Here is a 14958-nt window from a genome sequence, read left to right as displayed (position 1 = left end):
TCCTAACTATTACCTTCCCTGCTCCTGTACGCTCAACTCTGTGTGGCTGCCATTTTCCTCTGTTGTGATTCTGGCTCTGCTACTTCAGGTCTGGAAATCGGGATCAGATGAACTCAGGAGGGCTAGTCATTGGTGGGGGTACCTTTGTCAGTAACAGCTGTCTGTGTACGCTAGCTAAGATCAGACTTCTGTCCTCCTCTGCATGTATCCAGCTGATGCTTTGGAGTACCATGCCTTCAGATGACAAGCAGTGCTCTTCATTAGAAAGTGAATCACAGGGCTTGTCAGCTGAAGGGATGACACTTCAAAATTCTAGATCCTATAGATACATGTGTTCGCCCCCAGTATAATGATATGCCCCATCCTGGTCCCCTGACTTCAGGCACTCATTGCAAAGCACTCTCTCCCAATTTTAAATACAAAAGGACATGGAGAAAAAGTCCAAATATTCTTGTGCAAACACGTATTAACTTTATTAAATATAAAAGGCACATAGCCCTATAAACTCGAGTACAAGCCAAAATTTTCAGCCCATTTTTTTTAGGCTGAAAGTGCCCCTCTCTGCTTATACTCGAGCCATTGTCCCGGGGGTGGGAGGGGGAGCGGTTGCTATGACATACTCATCTGCTCCTTGCATGGTCCCTGCATCTCCGATGGTCTCCAGGCGCTGACAGCTTCTTCCTGTGTTGAGCGGTCACGTGGTACCGCTCCTTACAATAATGAATATGGATGCGACTCCACTCCCACTCTATGGAGCCATAATCAGCATTTGTGCAGTATTCTATGGGTCAAATGTCTCTATGAAGCATCTTATGGGACCATTATTAACCTTTGTGCAGCATTATATGGGGCATTTTATTAATATGGAGCATCTTATGGAGCCATTATTAACCTTTATGCAGGATTATATGGGGCATTTTTTTAATATGGAGCATCTTATGGGGCCCATCAGGAACTGAATGGAGCATTATATGGGGCTCCTGATTCAATATGGATATTCAAAAACACTTAACCTACTAATGTCTCAATTAATTTTACTTTTATTGGTACCTATTTTTATTTTTGACATTTACCGGTAGCTGCTGCATTTTCCACCCTAGGCTTATATTCGAGTCATTAAGTTTTCCCATTTTTTTGTGGCAAAGTTAGGGGGTCTCGGCTTATACTCGAGTATATATGGTAGATTAAAAAAATCATCAAGACAAGGTGATCATATAGAGAGAGATGGATAGAAAAAGTGTGGCTCTCTCAAACTGTATCACATAAAGAGGTGGGAGGAGCAGTCATGAGAAATATATACATCATTTCAAAAGTACTAGTGCTGATGTTGTAAGTTTGCCTACTGACAAAGACATGAACAGTCTATAATTTTAAGGACAAGTTAATTTTAACATTGAGAGATAGAATATCAAAAATAAAATAAAAAAAAAAATAAAAAAAATCACATTGTATAAATTTGCATTTTGCAGTGAGAAATAAGTATTTGAACCCCAACCAACCATTCAGAGTTCTGGCTCCTACAGACCAGTTAGACACTCCTAATCAACTTGTTACCTCCATTAAAGACAGCTGTCTTACATAGTCACCTTTATAAAAGGCTCCTGTCCACAGACTCAATTAATCAGTCAGACTCTAACCTCTACAACATGGGCAAGACCAAAAAGCTTTATAAGGATGTCAGGGACAAAATCGTAGACCTGCACAAAGTTGGAATAGGCTACAAAACCATAAGTAAGACACTGGGTGAGGAGATAACTGTTGGTGCAATAGTAAGAAATACAAAATGACTGTCAATCGACATCGATCTGGGGCACCATGCAATATCTCACTTCGTGGGGTATCCTTAATCATGAGGCAGGTGAAAGATCAGCCCAAAAACTACACGGGGTGAACTTATTAATGATCTCAAGGCAGCTGGCACCACAGTCACTGAGAAAACTATTGGTTATACATTACGCAGTAAAGGTTTAAAATCCTGAAGTGCCCACAAGGTCCCCTTGCTGTAAAAGGCACATGTGCAGGCCAGTCTGAACTTTGCCAATGAACACCTGGATGATTCTGTGAGTGATTGGGAGAAGGTGCTGTGGTCAGATGATACAAAATTGAGGTCTTTGGCATTAACTCGCCGTGTTTGGAGGAAGCAAAATGCTGCCTATGACCCAAAGAACACTGTCGCCACTGTCAAGCATGGAGGTGGAAACATTATGTTTTGGGGGTGTTTTTATGCTAAGGGCACTGGACCGCTTCACCGCATCTATGGGATAGTGGATGGAGCCATGTACCTTAAATCCTGAGTGACAACCTTCTTTCCTCCACCAGGACATTAAAAATAGGTCGTGGCTGGGTCTTCCAGCAAGACAGTGACCCAAAACATATAGCCAAGGCAACAAACGAGTGGCTCAAATAGAAGCACATTAAGGTCATGGAGTGGCCTAGCCAGTCTCCAGACCTTAATCCCATAGAGAACTTATGGATGGAGTTGAAGATCCAAGTTGCCAAGCGACAGCCTCAAAATCTTAATGACTTAGGCTGGTTTCACATTTGCGTTTTTTGCCGCTGCGTTTTAGTGCAAAAAAATGCATGCATTTTTTTTCCTATACTTAACATTAAAAACGCATGTTTTTTTGCATGCGTTTTGCCGCGTTTTCACGACACATGCGTCGTTTCTACGCTTGCGTTTTGTTGCAGAAATGCAACATGTAGTTATTTCTAGCGGCGTTTTTTGCCGCAAAAAAACGTATTGCTGTCTATGTAAACGCATGCGTTTTTAAGCACATGCGTTTGCATGCGTTTTTAAACGCATGCGTTTCAATAGAAAAACACAAGAATACACACTGATAAGCCACCCCCTAACCTTAACGGGATCCTAACCCTAACCCTAAGGGTTAGGGTTAGGATCCCTAGGGTTAGGGTTAGGATCCCTAGGGTTAGGGTTAGGATCCCTAGGGTTAGGGTTAGGATCCCTAGGGTTAGGGTTAGGATCCCTAGGGTTACTAGGGATCCTAACCCTAACCCTAGCTATTTCTGTTTATAGTGGGTTTTCTAGTTGATTTTGATGATTGGCAGCTGTCACACACTTCTCATCATGCGTTTCAAAAACGCAAACACAGGAAAAAACGCATGTAAACGCATCAAAACGCCGCGTTTGTGCAAAAACGCATGCGTCTAAAAATGCAACGTTTGCACACATTTAGATGCATTTTTTTTAACCACCTGCGTTTGCGTTTAAAACGCTGCGTTTTGAAACGCAAATGTGAAACCAGCCTAAGAGATGATCTGCAAAGAGGAGGGGACAAACCTCATCATCAACTACAAAAAAGTCTCACTGCTGTGCTTGCCAACAATGGTTTTGCCACAAAGTATTAAGTCTTGTTTGCCAGAGATCAAATACATATTTCTAACTGCAAAATGCAAATAAATTTATATAATGTGATTGTTCTGGATTTTATTTCTGATATTCTATCTCTCAATGTTAACATTAACCTACCCTTAAAATTATAGACTGCTCAGGTCTTCGTCAGTGGGCAAACTTACAAAAATCAGGAAAGGATCAAATAATTATTTCCTTCACTGTAAGTGCAATAGTGCAGAGCCAAAGTGGCCACGTTCTGCCCACAATGTAGGGTCTATGGAATGCTCCAATTCTATAAAGCACACCTTATGCTACATATATCCATAAGTCATGAGTTGTTCTTACCCATGATTCTCCAAAAGAGACACCATGAGAACAGCCCCAATGCGCGTTTCACGTTGGCTTCTTCAGGGGGCCCCCTGAATTATCTTGGGGAATCATAGTTAAGAGCAATTCATAACTTATGGATATATGCAGTATAAGGTGCGCTTTATAAAATCTGAGTACTCCATAGACCCCACATTGTGGGCAGAATGTGGCCACATTGTATAATAAGTGCAATAATGTAGAGCCAGATACAGATTGAGAGACACACGCTTTTTCTATCCATCCCTCTCTATATGATCACTTGTCTTGATACATTTTTTTTTTAATCTATGTGCCTTTATATTTAATAATGTTAATACATGTTTGCAAAAAAATATTTGTACTTTTACTCCATGTCCTTTTGGATTTAAAATTATTAGAGGAGTGTCCATGTAGGAATTTCCCAGGTCCTAGGAATAGAGGCAGAGGACCTTGCTGTTATGTCATTATGTATTCTGTTTTGATTTTTCAATTTCCCACACTCTACAAAATATCAAAAATGAACATTTAATTTATCATAAAAAAATACAATTTGTCCAATTACTTTTGAGCTCATGTAATGAGGAGGCTTTGTAGAAAAATGGTTGAAGTTCCTAAATGTATCACAGGATAATTGTCTTAAACCCATTTTAATTAAATCTGAAAGTTTATGCTTCAAGTGCATCTCAATTTTTTCATTTTAAATCCAAAATAGTGGCATGCAGAGCCCAAATAAAAGACCTGATCACTGTCCATCTTGTACGTGTCTGCACAGTTGATAATACAATCCAGAGACCAGGCCTTGGCACTCCACTCACTGTGTACATCAAGGGTGGGGAACCTCAACTTAGCCTGGGCACAATGGAGCGTTTACAGGTAAAATGTCAGATAGGGCTTAGCGCACAGTAGAAGCAGACCTATGGTCTGATCAGCGAACAGAGCCGCATGAATTGGGTGTCCCTGAAGTAAGTGGAGACTGAGGCAACGGATAATGAAAGCCATAGTAGAGACCGAGGCAAAGTTATAGTGCCGTGAGTGATTTACTGGGAACGGGATCCAGAGCAGGAGATCTAGCGGGATGTTCCAAGGTGTCGACACCTTGGAAACTAAGTAAAGGCCATATTGGCGCAAGTAGTCCCACTAAGGGGAAAAAGGTGCAGAACCACAGGTTGGAGTACAGGACTCTCGCTGACTGGACTGTAGTGCTGTTATTGGGGACAAGGGAAGCTCCCAAAGCACTGTGCTGGGTGGTGAAGGCAGAATCGAGCAAGTTTAGGAAAGAAAAGAGAATGTATATGAAGATATTCTGTGTTTTAATAGAAATGCCAAGGAAGTTTTGTACCTGATATCCACTCAACATATTCCTCTGTATGTTGATTTTGAGTAGAAGAATTTTATTTGGAGTGGTGTTCTCGCTCACAGAACTTTACAACATCTGGTCCTGGCCAGCTGAAGTCACCGGCACCAAACGAACTGCAAGGCTGTAGTGCACCCGTAGACAAGGCACATACACCCAGCTAGGACTCCCATTTTATGTAGCGTGCCATGACACAGATGAATAGTACCTCACTTATGGCTACTGCCCCATGACACATTACATATGCACGACAATCTTGGTGTCTCCTATGTTAGGTATACAGAAACCTCAGTGTTTCCTATGAGATGTATGCCGCATACCTCCCACTGCTTGAGATCTATAAATGTATCATGAGCACTGATGAATTTCCCCCATTGAGAAGACCTGCTGCGTAATATATATCTGTTTACAGAACAACTTCAGAGCAGCTCCAGCCATCACATTAGAGGCAAGTTGGTTGTTTGAACAACTATTGCAGGATCATTTTCAAGTCGATAATTTTGTGCGGCGGCCCAAATGATGGTATAAATATCCAAATGGCACTTGACAAAAAAAAAAGTTCCCCACCTGCGATCTACATAAAAGGGACTGAACATAGCATCAGTCAGGTGACATCCGGCAATCAATTAGCAACAGGTTTACATGACATTCAGAACCATCAACCTGAAAAAGGTCTTCACAGGCTAGTGTATAAGCAGGTCACAAAAAAAAAATGGAAATGGCTTGTATAATAGATCATAGCCAGACTACATCTTTAGCTTCTATGCTCCCAGCTCCTACTTCATGCGTTGCGCCTATAGGCATCCTTCACTTCACAGCCAAAAGAGAGACCCCCACCTCTGACTGTAGTCACATGGCTCTAACGCTTTCTCCTGTGACTCCAGGTGAGGGGAGTCATATCCATTCATTTAGATTGCATTATTATCAGGACACAACAGTTCACACTCTTCTTCTGTTGTGGAACTGCAAGTAACAGAATGTCCCGTTCAAGTTATAGAACTACAATTTTCAGAAGTAATCAAACAGGATAGTCTCAGTCAGATCTATACAGTATATGCAGAGCTATATTACTACTTATTTAAGAAGTTATGCAACATGTAGGGCTATTAAGTACTGCAGTGCACAGGCGCCGTGAAACTTCAGAGAGGACCGGCACCTGCGCACTGCAGTACTTTGCTCTGCCCTCAACAGGGCAGACAAAGCACGTCTGCGCCGGAGCCGCGGCAGGAAGACAAGAAGAGGATGTCATCGTATGAAGAAAGGAGGCGCCGGACCCAGACCGCGACACCCATCGGACCGGACCGCAGCGGGACCGCCCCTGGGTGAGTATAATATAACCTGTTTTTCTTACCTTTCAGGTTACATCGGGGGCTCATCTACAGCATTACAGAATGCTGTAGATAAGCCCCTGATGCCGGTGGCCTTAGCTCATATACGATTTTTGGGGTCTGTAGTGTGCAGTTGCTGGGTCAATACTCAGGAAGTTTCCCTGCATAAAATAGCTAGGACTGCAGCTAACCATACACATTGGATTAATATCGTCCAAGACTGTTACATTCAATAAGACCAGTCAACCATTTATAAATATGGAGCCTCTCTATTCTCCCCTAATGGCAGATATAGAGAAGATTCGGGTCTCTCCAGTCACTTACAGCAGTGCACCAGAAGCACACGCCCACCTCTGGTACAGTATGGGAAGCTTCATTTGTGCCAAAACCATGCATTAAATATACTGTATTTAGATAGTAGTGATGGACTAAAGTACTTGGATAACATGTTATCCGAGTACCTTGGGCACGCTCGGATAATAGATTCAAGTTATTGTGGCTGTTTTGCACCAGTAGTCAGCCACAACACATGCGGACATTGCCTAACAGACAATCCCTGGATGTGTTGCAACTGTCTACCGATGCAAAAGATGCAACCGCAGGTGTGATGGAAATATATATATATATATATATATATATATATATATACTCCTATATAATTATATATACTCGTGTATACTCATATCCACAGCTAATAGATACACTATAATCAGTTGCTTAAAATGGCTGACAAACTGATAAGCCAGACAGACTGTTTGGGGATTTCCAGCCAAAAGCGGAACACCACCAGATGTATTAAGTGATGATAAGATGTCGCAACTTTGTCCTAGATGCAGACAGCTACACTTGAGTTGCTTAATCAGCATTCATATGTGCATCAATCACAATATTCCATATATTTAGATAACCAATTACAGAGGAGATAGACAATATGGTAATTAACCACCCCTTTCTATATGCAATTATAAATCCATGTATGTACAAATGTACAATAATCATCAGTATTGGTGGAATGTTCTTGTCATAATGGTTGTACAGCAGGGGTCCCCAACTCCAGTCCTCAAGGCCCACCAACATGTCATGTTTTCAGGATTTCCTTAGTCTTGCCCAGGTAATAATTGCATCACCTGTGCAATGCAAAGGAAATCCTGAAAACATGACCTGTTGGTGGGCCTTGAGGACTGGAGTTGGGGACCCCTGGTGTACAGTTTCATTCTTGAGCGCTCAAAATACTCAGTCTAATTGGGAACGGCCGCAGCACACACAGGGATAGATTTATCCAAACCAAATTTCCATAACATCTGGTGCCCAATGTGGGGCAATGGACAAACGCACAGGGACCCTGCTGACCGGAAAGACAGAGGTGTTGGCCACGGCCTTGGTTCACGGGATGGAGACTGCGCAGCTCCATAAGTAAGGTAAGAAAATGTTATCATCTTACCTGAAAGTCCCCTGTGCCTAGTCCAGGTCTATACCTCTTGCCAGTCAGGTATGGTCATCACCGCATTCCCAGGTAGTGTAAAAAGTCCAAGCCTGTATCCAAACCCTGGGATATAAGTCAAGGTGTCTGCTGTGTAGGTGTTCTGTGTTTGTGTAGATCCGGGAGACAGCAATTGGAACGGTGACTGTTTTTGTTTGTTGTGGCTGGGAAACAGATGGCAGGAAATCGCTCGATAAACTATCACAGATTCCCATGCATAGGAGGGACAAGTAGTCCCGGGACAGGTAGTCCCAGGCTCCAGGCTCGGATGGTGATAGCTTAAAGGGCTACCACAGATTCCTGTAGCCGGCGAGCCAGTCAGGACGACCGGACGGAGGGTGGTAGAATACCCGCTTGTTGTGCTTCTCACTCAGGCAGCCCGAGCATATGTGTGCTCAGTGAGATTGACAGTTGTCTGATCCCAGAGCAGCCTGCACTTGTCACAGAATAATAAAGAGGGCATCGGTTCTCCCGGACGTCTGTATCTGTTTTGTTCATGCCATATACTGTTGCTTTAAGTGCATACAGTTATAAAGGAAAGTTTTTTTTTCTCTTTTCCGCACTTTTCCTTTTGCTGTTAGCAAAGATATATCCATTGTAAATCACACTGTCACATCTGTTTTTGCTGTTTTCTGTTTCTACATTCTGAGATAAGTGCTAGCTACAGTGTAGCAATTTTTGAAGAAGTGAAACTCGGTGGTATCGATCATTTTTGCTGTGAGCTACTTGTTTTTAGATACGCGATTTCAGTGACTTTAGATACAGCAGCATAAGAAGGGGGAAGTGTGTGTGTATGTGTGTGTGTGTGTGTGTGTGTGTGTGTGTGTCATTGCGTTTGAACATTTTACCCTTTGAAGTTTTTCATTCTGAATCAAAATTTTAATTTTTTTGTACCAAGTTTTTGACGGTTTTCTTTTCCTTTTAATATCAACTTCTTATACCAACTTTTTGAAAGTTTTTCTTTTCTTTTTTTGCTTTTTATACCAATCTTTTCATACCAACTTTTTTACAGTTTTTATTTTCTTTTTATACCAATTTTTTTGGAGTTTTGTTGTTTTTTTTCCTTTCTTGTTTGCTTTTTGTTTTTGTCATGGGGAGTAAGATGGGCATACAGGAGTGTTTTTTTTTTAAATATTCCTGGAGAGCAAACTGCTTTCTTCAGTGTTCCCCTTCACCCGGATGACCAGTACCTGTTTGCCTTAACACACCAGGGGGCACAGCACACATGGACAATGATGCCACAGCAGGCCCAGAACAGCCCTTCACAGTTCACCAAACCAATGTCCACAGTCCTCACCAACTGGGTCACAAAACATGCAGAAGTAACCCTGCTACAACACGTGGACGATCTACTCCTTTGTGCAGTTGACTTTGAGACGTGTAAAGCCCATTCCTTGTCTCACCTACTCTACCTGGCAGAGCAGCACCGCAAGGTCTCAAAAAACAAAGTCCAGTGGTGTCTGAAGCGAGTTACGTTCCAGGGACACTGTATTGCTCACCAGACAAAACACCTGACAGATGATCGGAAGACCACAGTGGAGAAGATGGTTCCTCCAACAACTCCAAAGGTGCTACAATACAATATGGAGAAGTGTGAGAGGTCATAGAGACGGACGGCTACTACATGACGACTGAAGACAAGAAACCTGATTAGATGATGTCCTAAGTTCTGCTCAAAAAGCTGCAAGAGCAAGCCCCAAAGGACAAGAAGGAATACTGGATGCGGAAGGGAGCAACACATGAAGAAGGAAGGGTATACGTAACAGACTATAAATCCTGTTTACCCCAAAGCATGTACCCTATGGTGGTCCAGTGGGCACATGGGCCCACACACAGATCAAAGACCCATATGAATGATCGGATTGGTGCTTACTGGTTTGCTCCAGGGATCTCCACCCTAACAGCCAAGTTCACTAACTAGTTCCCACACATCATCTTGCCAGACCACTGTACCCCTTCCAGAGGATCCAGATACACCACATCCAGATGTCGCCCACATCCAGACGTTGCCAAGTGGGGGATTCGTATATGTCCTTGTGGTCGTGGACATTTTCTCAGGATAGCCAGAAGCTTTCCCAGTGAGTAACCAGTCAGCAAAGACTACTGCAAAGAAACTACTCTCAGGGATCATGTTCAGATATGGGGTCCCAGAAGTGATAGAGAGTGATCGGGGACCCGCATTCACAGCAAACTTCACACGGGAGATCTGATCAGCAGTAGGGTCAGACTTAGGTCTACAAACTCCCTACCACTCTCAGAGTAGCGGGAAAGTAGAAAGACTAAACGGTACACTTAAGAACAGGGTGTTGAAAGTTGCCTAAGAGACAAGCAAACCATGACATGAGACATTCCCAATTGCACTATTTAGTGTTAGGCACACTCCCAGAAAAGCTGTCACCATATGAAATTTTGTTTCGGTCTAGTCCCAGGTTAGGGGTATTCTTTCCCTCAGCAGCTGACTATGCAATATGATACTTTGTCTGCTTATGTAATTGAACTCACCAAGAAACTTGCTAACATCCATTCTCAAGTTTTTTTTCTTCATTGCCAGATCCAGTGTCCGGTACCCACTCCTTGAAGCCAGGAGACTGGGTGTTGGTGAAAAAGTTTGTAAGGAGAACACCACTCTGTCCCAGATTTGATGGTCCTTTCCAGGTGCTGCTGATGACACCAACCTCTGTTAAACTGGAGGGAAGACCCACTTGGATCTACGCATCGCATTGCAAGAAAGCTCCCCTACCAGAGGATGACACCCAAGCCAGAATGATGTTGTGGAATATATGACGGAATAGATGACCTACCTGATAAAGAATACACTCCGCTCACTACACATGCTGTTGATTAAGACTGATTGCAACGAACCCCCGTTAGGGACAGATCTCCTGACCGCCCATTTGTGAAAAGGCTGTACGGAGGGGGGTGTATGCGCTAGGCATGCGTCAGCTCACTGGCAGCATGAAAGAGTTGTAGCGCTTTGGGACAGGAGGCTAGGATTAGGGCAAGTGATATCTAAGGGGGGATTGTGATGGAAATATATAATCATATAAATCTCACTTGCATATATACTCCTATATAATTATATAGACTTCTATATCCACAGCTAATATATACACTATAATAAATTTCTTAAAATGGCTAACAAACTGATATAAGCCAGACACACTGTTCGCGGATCTCCAGCCAAAAGCGGAGCACCACCAGATGTATTAGGCTACTTTCACACTTCCATCTTTATAAAGATATCGCAATGCGTCGTTCTGAGCAAAAAACGCATCCTGCAAAGTTGCCCGCAGGATGCTTTTTTTGCTAATAGACTTGTATTACCGATGCATCGTGATGTATGGACACACGTTCCATACGTCGTGCACTGGATGCGTCGGTAATTGGTGGACCGTCGTCAGAAAAAAACGTTCATTGTAACGTTTTTTTGTGCGATGTGTCCGCCATTTCCGACCGCGCATGCGCGGCGGGAACTCAGCCCCCTCCTCCCCACTCATCACAATGGGCAGCGTTATAAAACTGCATCCGCTGCCCACGTCCGTCGGTACGTCGGGCCGACAGTTTGCGACGGCCCCGTACCGACGGAAGTGTGAAAGTAGCCTCTAGTGATGATCAGATGTCTCAACTTTGTCCTAGATGCAGACAGCTACACTTGAGTTGCTTAATCAGCATTCATATGTGCATTTATCACAATATTCTATATATATTTAGATAACCAATAACAGAGGAGATTGACAATATGGTAATTAACTAACCACCCCTTTCTATATGCAATTATAAATCCATGTATGTACAATAAATCATCAGTATTGGTGGAATGTTATTGTCAGAATGGTGTACAGTTTCATTCTTGAGCGCTTAAAATATTCAGTCTAATTGGGAACGGCCGCAGCACACACAGCGATAGATTTATCCAAACCAAATTTCCATAACACAAGGACTTGAACATATTATTCGAGCCCGCCCAAGATACTTGGATAACATGTTATCTGAACACTATTAGCTAGCCATGATCCACATTTTGATGATAGACTATCCAACGACTACAATGTTCACCAGGCTTCTGCTAAGGCTGGAGTCACACCAGCATATGGCATCGGATGCAATATGGTAATTACCCTCGACTCATGCTCTGCTGTGAGCCGAGTGTCATACTACTGTGCTCTGATCCTCTCGTACTGTGAGCGGAGCACAGCTGTGGAGAAATTAATTTCACCATCTCCTCTGCTGCCAGAGTATATCTCACTGCACTCGGGTGATATCCGAGTGCAGTTCGTTGTGTCACTCACACCCATAGACTTGTATGGGTGCGAGTGAGCCAAGTCTCGCTGCCAATCGCTTGTTCTCTAATGCCGATTTGGCATGAGAAAATAATCGCATATATGAACTGCCTTATAGTAACACTAGACCAATGTTTTATCACATAGCACTCGGCCGTGTTGTACGGTAGTGTGACTCTGGCCTAAGAGGAGAGCTCCAGCAACATGATGTCAGAACCTGTTGTCCCAGGTACCAATGTCACTTACATAACAGGAGACTACAGTACCGCACTTAAGAAAGGGACAAAAAAAAAAACACACAACACCACACGTTGTTAGAACAAGACAATCAACTAAAAGGATAGCATTACAGAATTTTATCTACTATATAATTATTTAAGGGTCACTTCAGTCTGTCCTTCTGTCTGTCACGGTTATTCATTCGCTGATTGGTTTCGGCAGCTGCCTGTCATGGCTGCCGCGACCAATCAGCGACGGCCACAGTCCGGAAGAAAATGGCCGCTCCTTTCTCCCCGCAGTCAGTGCCTGTCGCCCGCATACTCCCTTCCAGTCACCGCTCACACAGGCTTAATGCCGGCGGTAACGGACCGCGTTATGCCGCGGGTAACGCACTCCGTTACCGCCGCTATTAACCCTGTGTGTCCCCAACTTTTTACTATTGACGCTGCCTACGCGGCATCAATAGTAAAAAATGTAATGTTAAAAATAATAAAAAAACCTGCTATACTCACCCTCCGTAGCAGCTCGCGCCGGCCGCCATCTTCCGTTGCAGGTTCCGGTGGCAGAAGGAACTGCCGTGACGTCACGGTCATGTGACCGCGACGTCATCACAGGCCCTGCGCGAGAAGGACCTGCCATGACATCACTGTCATGTGACCGCGACGTCGTCACAGGCCCTGCACTACAAAGACCTGCCATGATGTCACGGTCATGTGACCGTGACGTCATCACAGGTCCTGCGCTTATACCAACCCTGGGACCGGAAGCTGCCGCAGACTACAAGGGCTCCCTCGGAAAGGTGAGTATATGGTTTTTTTTTATTTTTTAAACCTGTGACAAACCTACGTGGCTGGGCAATATACCGCGTCGCTGTGCAATATACTACGTGGCTCTATGCTGTATACTACTTCGCTGGGAAATATAATACGTGGCTCTGCGCTGTATACTACGTCACTGGGCAATATACTACGTGACTGGGCAATATACTACGTCACTGGGCAATATACTACGTGACTGGGCAATATACTACGTGACTGGGCAATATACTACATCGCTGGGCAATATACTACGTGGACATGCATATTCTAGAATACCCGATGCGTTAGAATCGGGCCACCATCTAGTACAATATAAAATGCCAACAGTATAAACACATTTTGATAAATATGCAACACATTAGGCAGTTTCTATGTTCTAAAGATTGGAGAGATTCTGTAGTAGCTGTGTGATATTGCTCATTTACATAGGCAATGCCCCCTGCACTGCAAATTACTTTGAATCAAAAAATATATTTAGACTACAAGTACCAAAATACAGATACTGTAGCTCACAAAGGCTACGATCACACCATCAGTATTTGTAAGCCAAAAACAGGAGTGGAAAAATGATAGGAAAAATATTATTAAAACACATCACCACTTCTGCATTTATGACCCACTCTTTGTTTTGGCTTACAAATACTGATGTAAAATACTGACCAAATACTGACAGTGTGACTGTAGTCTAAATTAAATACAGACCTCAGATTGCACATTGAAAGAAAAAAAAAAAAAACGGACCCATCAATAAAGTCTGGCTTCTGATTAAACTCCAGGATACAGTAGCCCTGTACGTGGCGTAAGAATGTATTTTAATGTGTGGCATAATTTTCACGCAGGCAAATCCACTTTAAACTTTGTAGGTATGAGGCCACGTGCACACGTTAAGTATTCGGTGAGTTTACCTCAGTGTTTGTAAGCCAAAACCAGAAGTGGTGACATGTTTCTACTTTTTCTCTGATAATTCCGCTTAGATTCAAATACTCAATGCATGTGGCCCAACATCCCAATTTTAAAGCACATTTGATGTGGATTTTACCCTTTGCATTGCGGTCACAGTGCAATCGCATTGCTTCTGGTTAGATTGCAGCACATCAGAGACAACATAAGGCAGTAGAGACTGCTACATGCGTGGAACCATAAAGGGCTCATAGATTATTTCAAAGTTCATGCATCTAGATTTTGTGTGTTGAACTCCTAAAAGCTTTTCTGTAAATGGAATATAGTAATCCGGGCAGCCTCTTTCCCCACTCACCACATTTGGGGTATGTCATGATCAATACATCATCTTCCCTGGCCTCCAAAGTCTCCATAGCCTCGAAAGTGGTCTCACTGCATAGTAGGCTGGGGTATAAAATCCCCTTGTAGGAAACTTGCAGTTCTTCAGGAGTCTTGGTCTTGGCCTCCTCAACTATCTTCTTCATTTCTGCTAGGAATTTCTCCCGGGCTGATTTGCTGTCCTCCTTGGATTCCGACATCTTTCTGCCTTGTATAAAGGAATGGAAAGTAGCAGCTTTCTCAGCCACTTCTTTTTATGTGAGGGACTAGCAGGGGAGTTTTCTCACTCACACACACCCACTGAGCGGATTACGTAGTAGTTGCTGGAGAGTGCATTCTGCTGCCAACACATAGAAAGCTCCAGCCTGAGGATTTCACTTGTTTTACAAGTGTCAAATAAATATACAGTAGGGCAAAAAAGTATTTAGTCAGTCAGCAATAGTGCAAGTTCTACCACTTAAAAAGATGAGAGGCGTCTGTAATTTACATCATAGGTAGACC

General features: G+C 43.2%; 1 protein-coding gene across 1 annotated transcript in view; it reads right to left on the bottom strand.

Annotated features, from left to right (window-relative positions):
* Window positions 1-14719, bottom strand: part of LOC138681555 (sulfotransferase 6B1-like) — a 65549-nt gene extending 50830 nt beyond the window's left edge. The window contains exon 1 of the mRNA XM_069769154.1: window positions 14435-14719. Coding sequence (XP_069625255.1) covers window positions 14435-14657 — 223 coding nt within the window. The 5' untranslated portion in view covers window positions 14658-14719. The remainder of the gene's footprint in view (window positions 1-14434) is intronic.
* Between the last annotated feature and the right edge of the window lie 239 nt (window positions 14720-14958).

Source organism: Ranitomeya imitator, chromosome 5, assembly GCF_032444005.1.
Source record: "Ranitomeya imitator isolate aRanImi1 chromosome 5, aRanImi1.pri, whole genome shotgun sequence".
NCBI classification, from domain to species: domain Eukaryota; kingdom Metazoa; phylum Chordata; class Amphibia; order Anura; family Dendrobatidae; genus Ranitomeya; species Ranitomeya imitator.
Note: the sequence above shows the minus strand (reverse complement) of the source record. Positions and strands in the feature narration are given on the sequence as shown.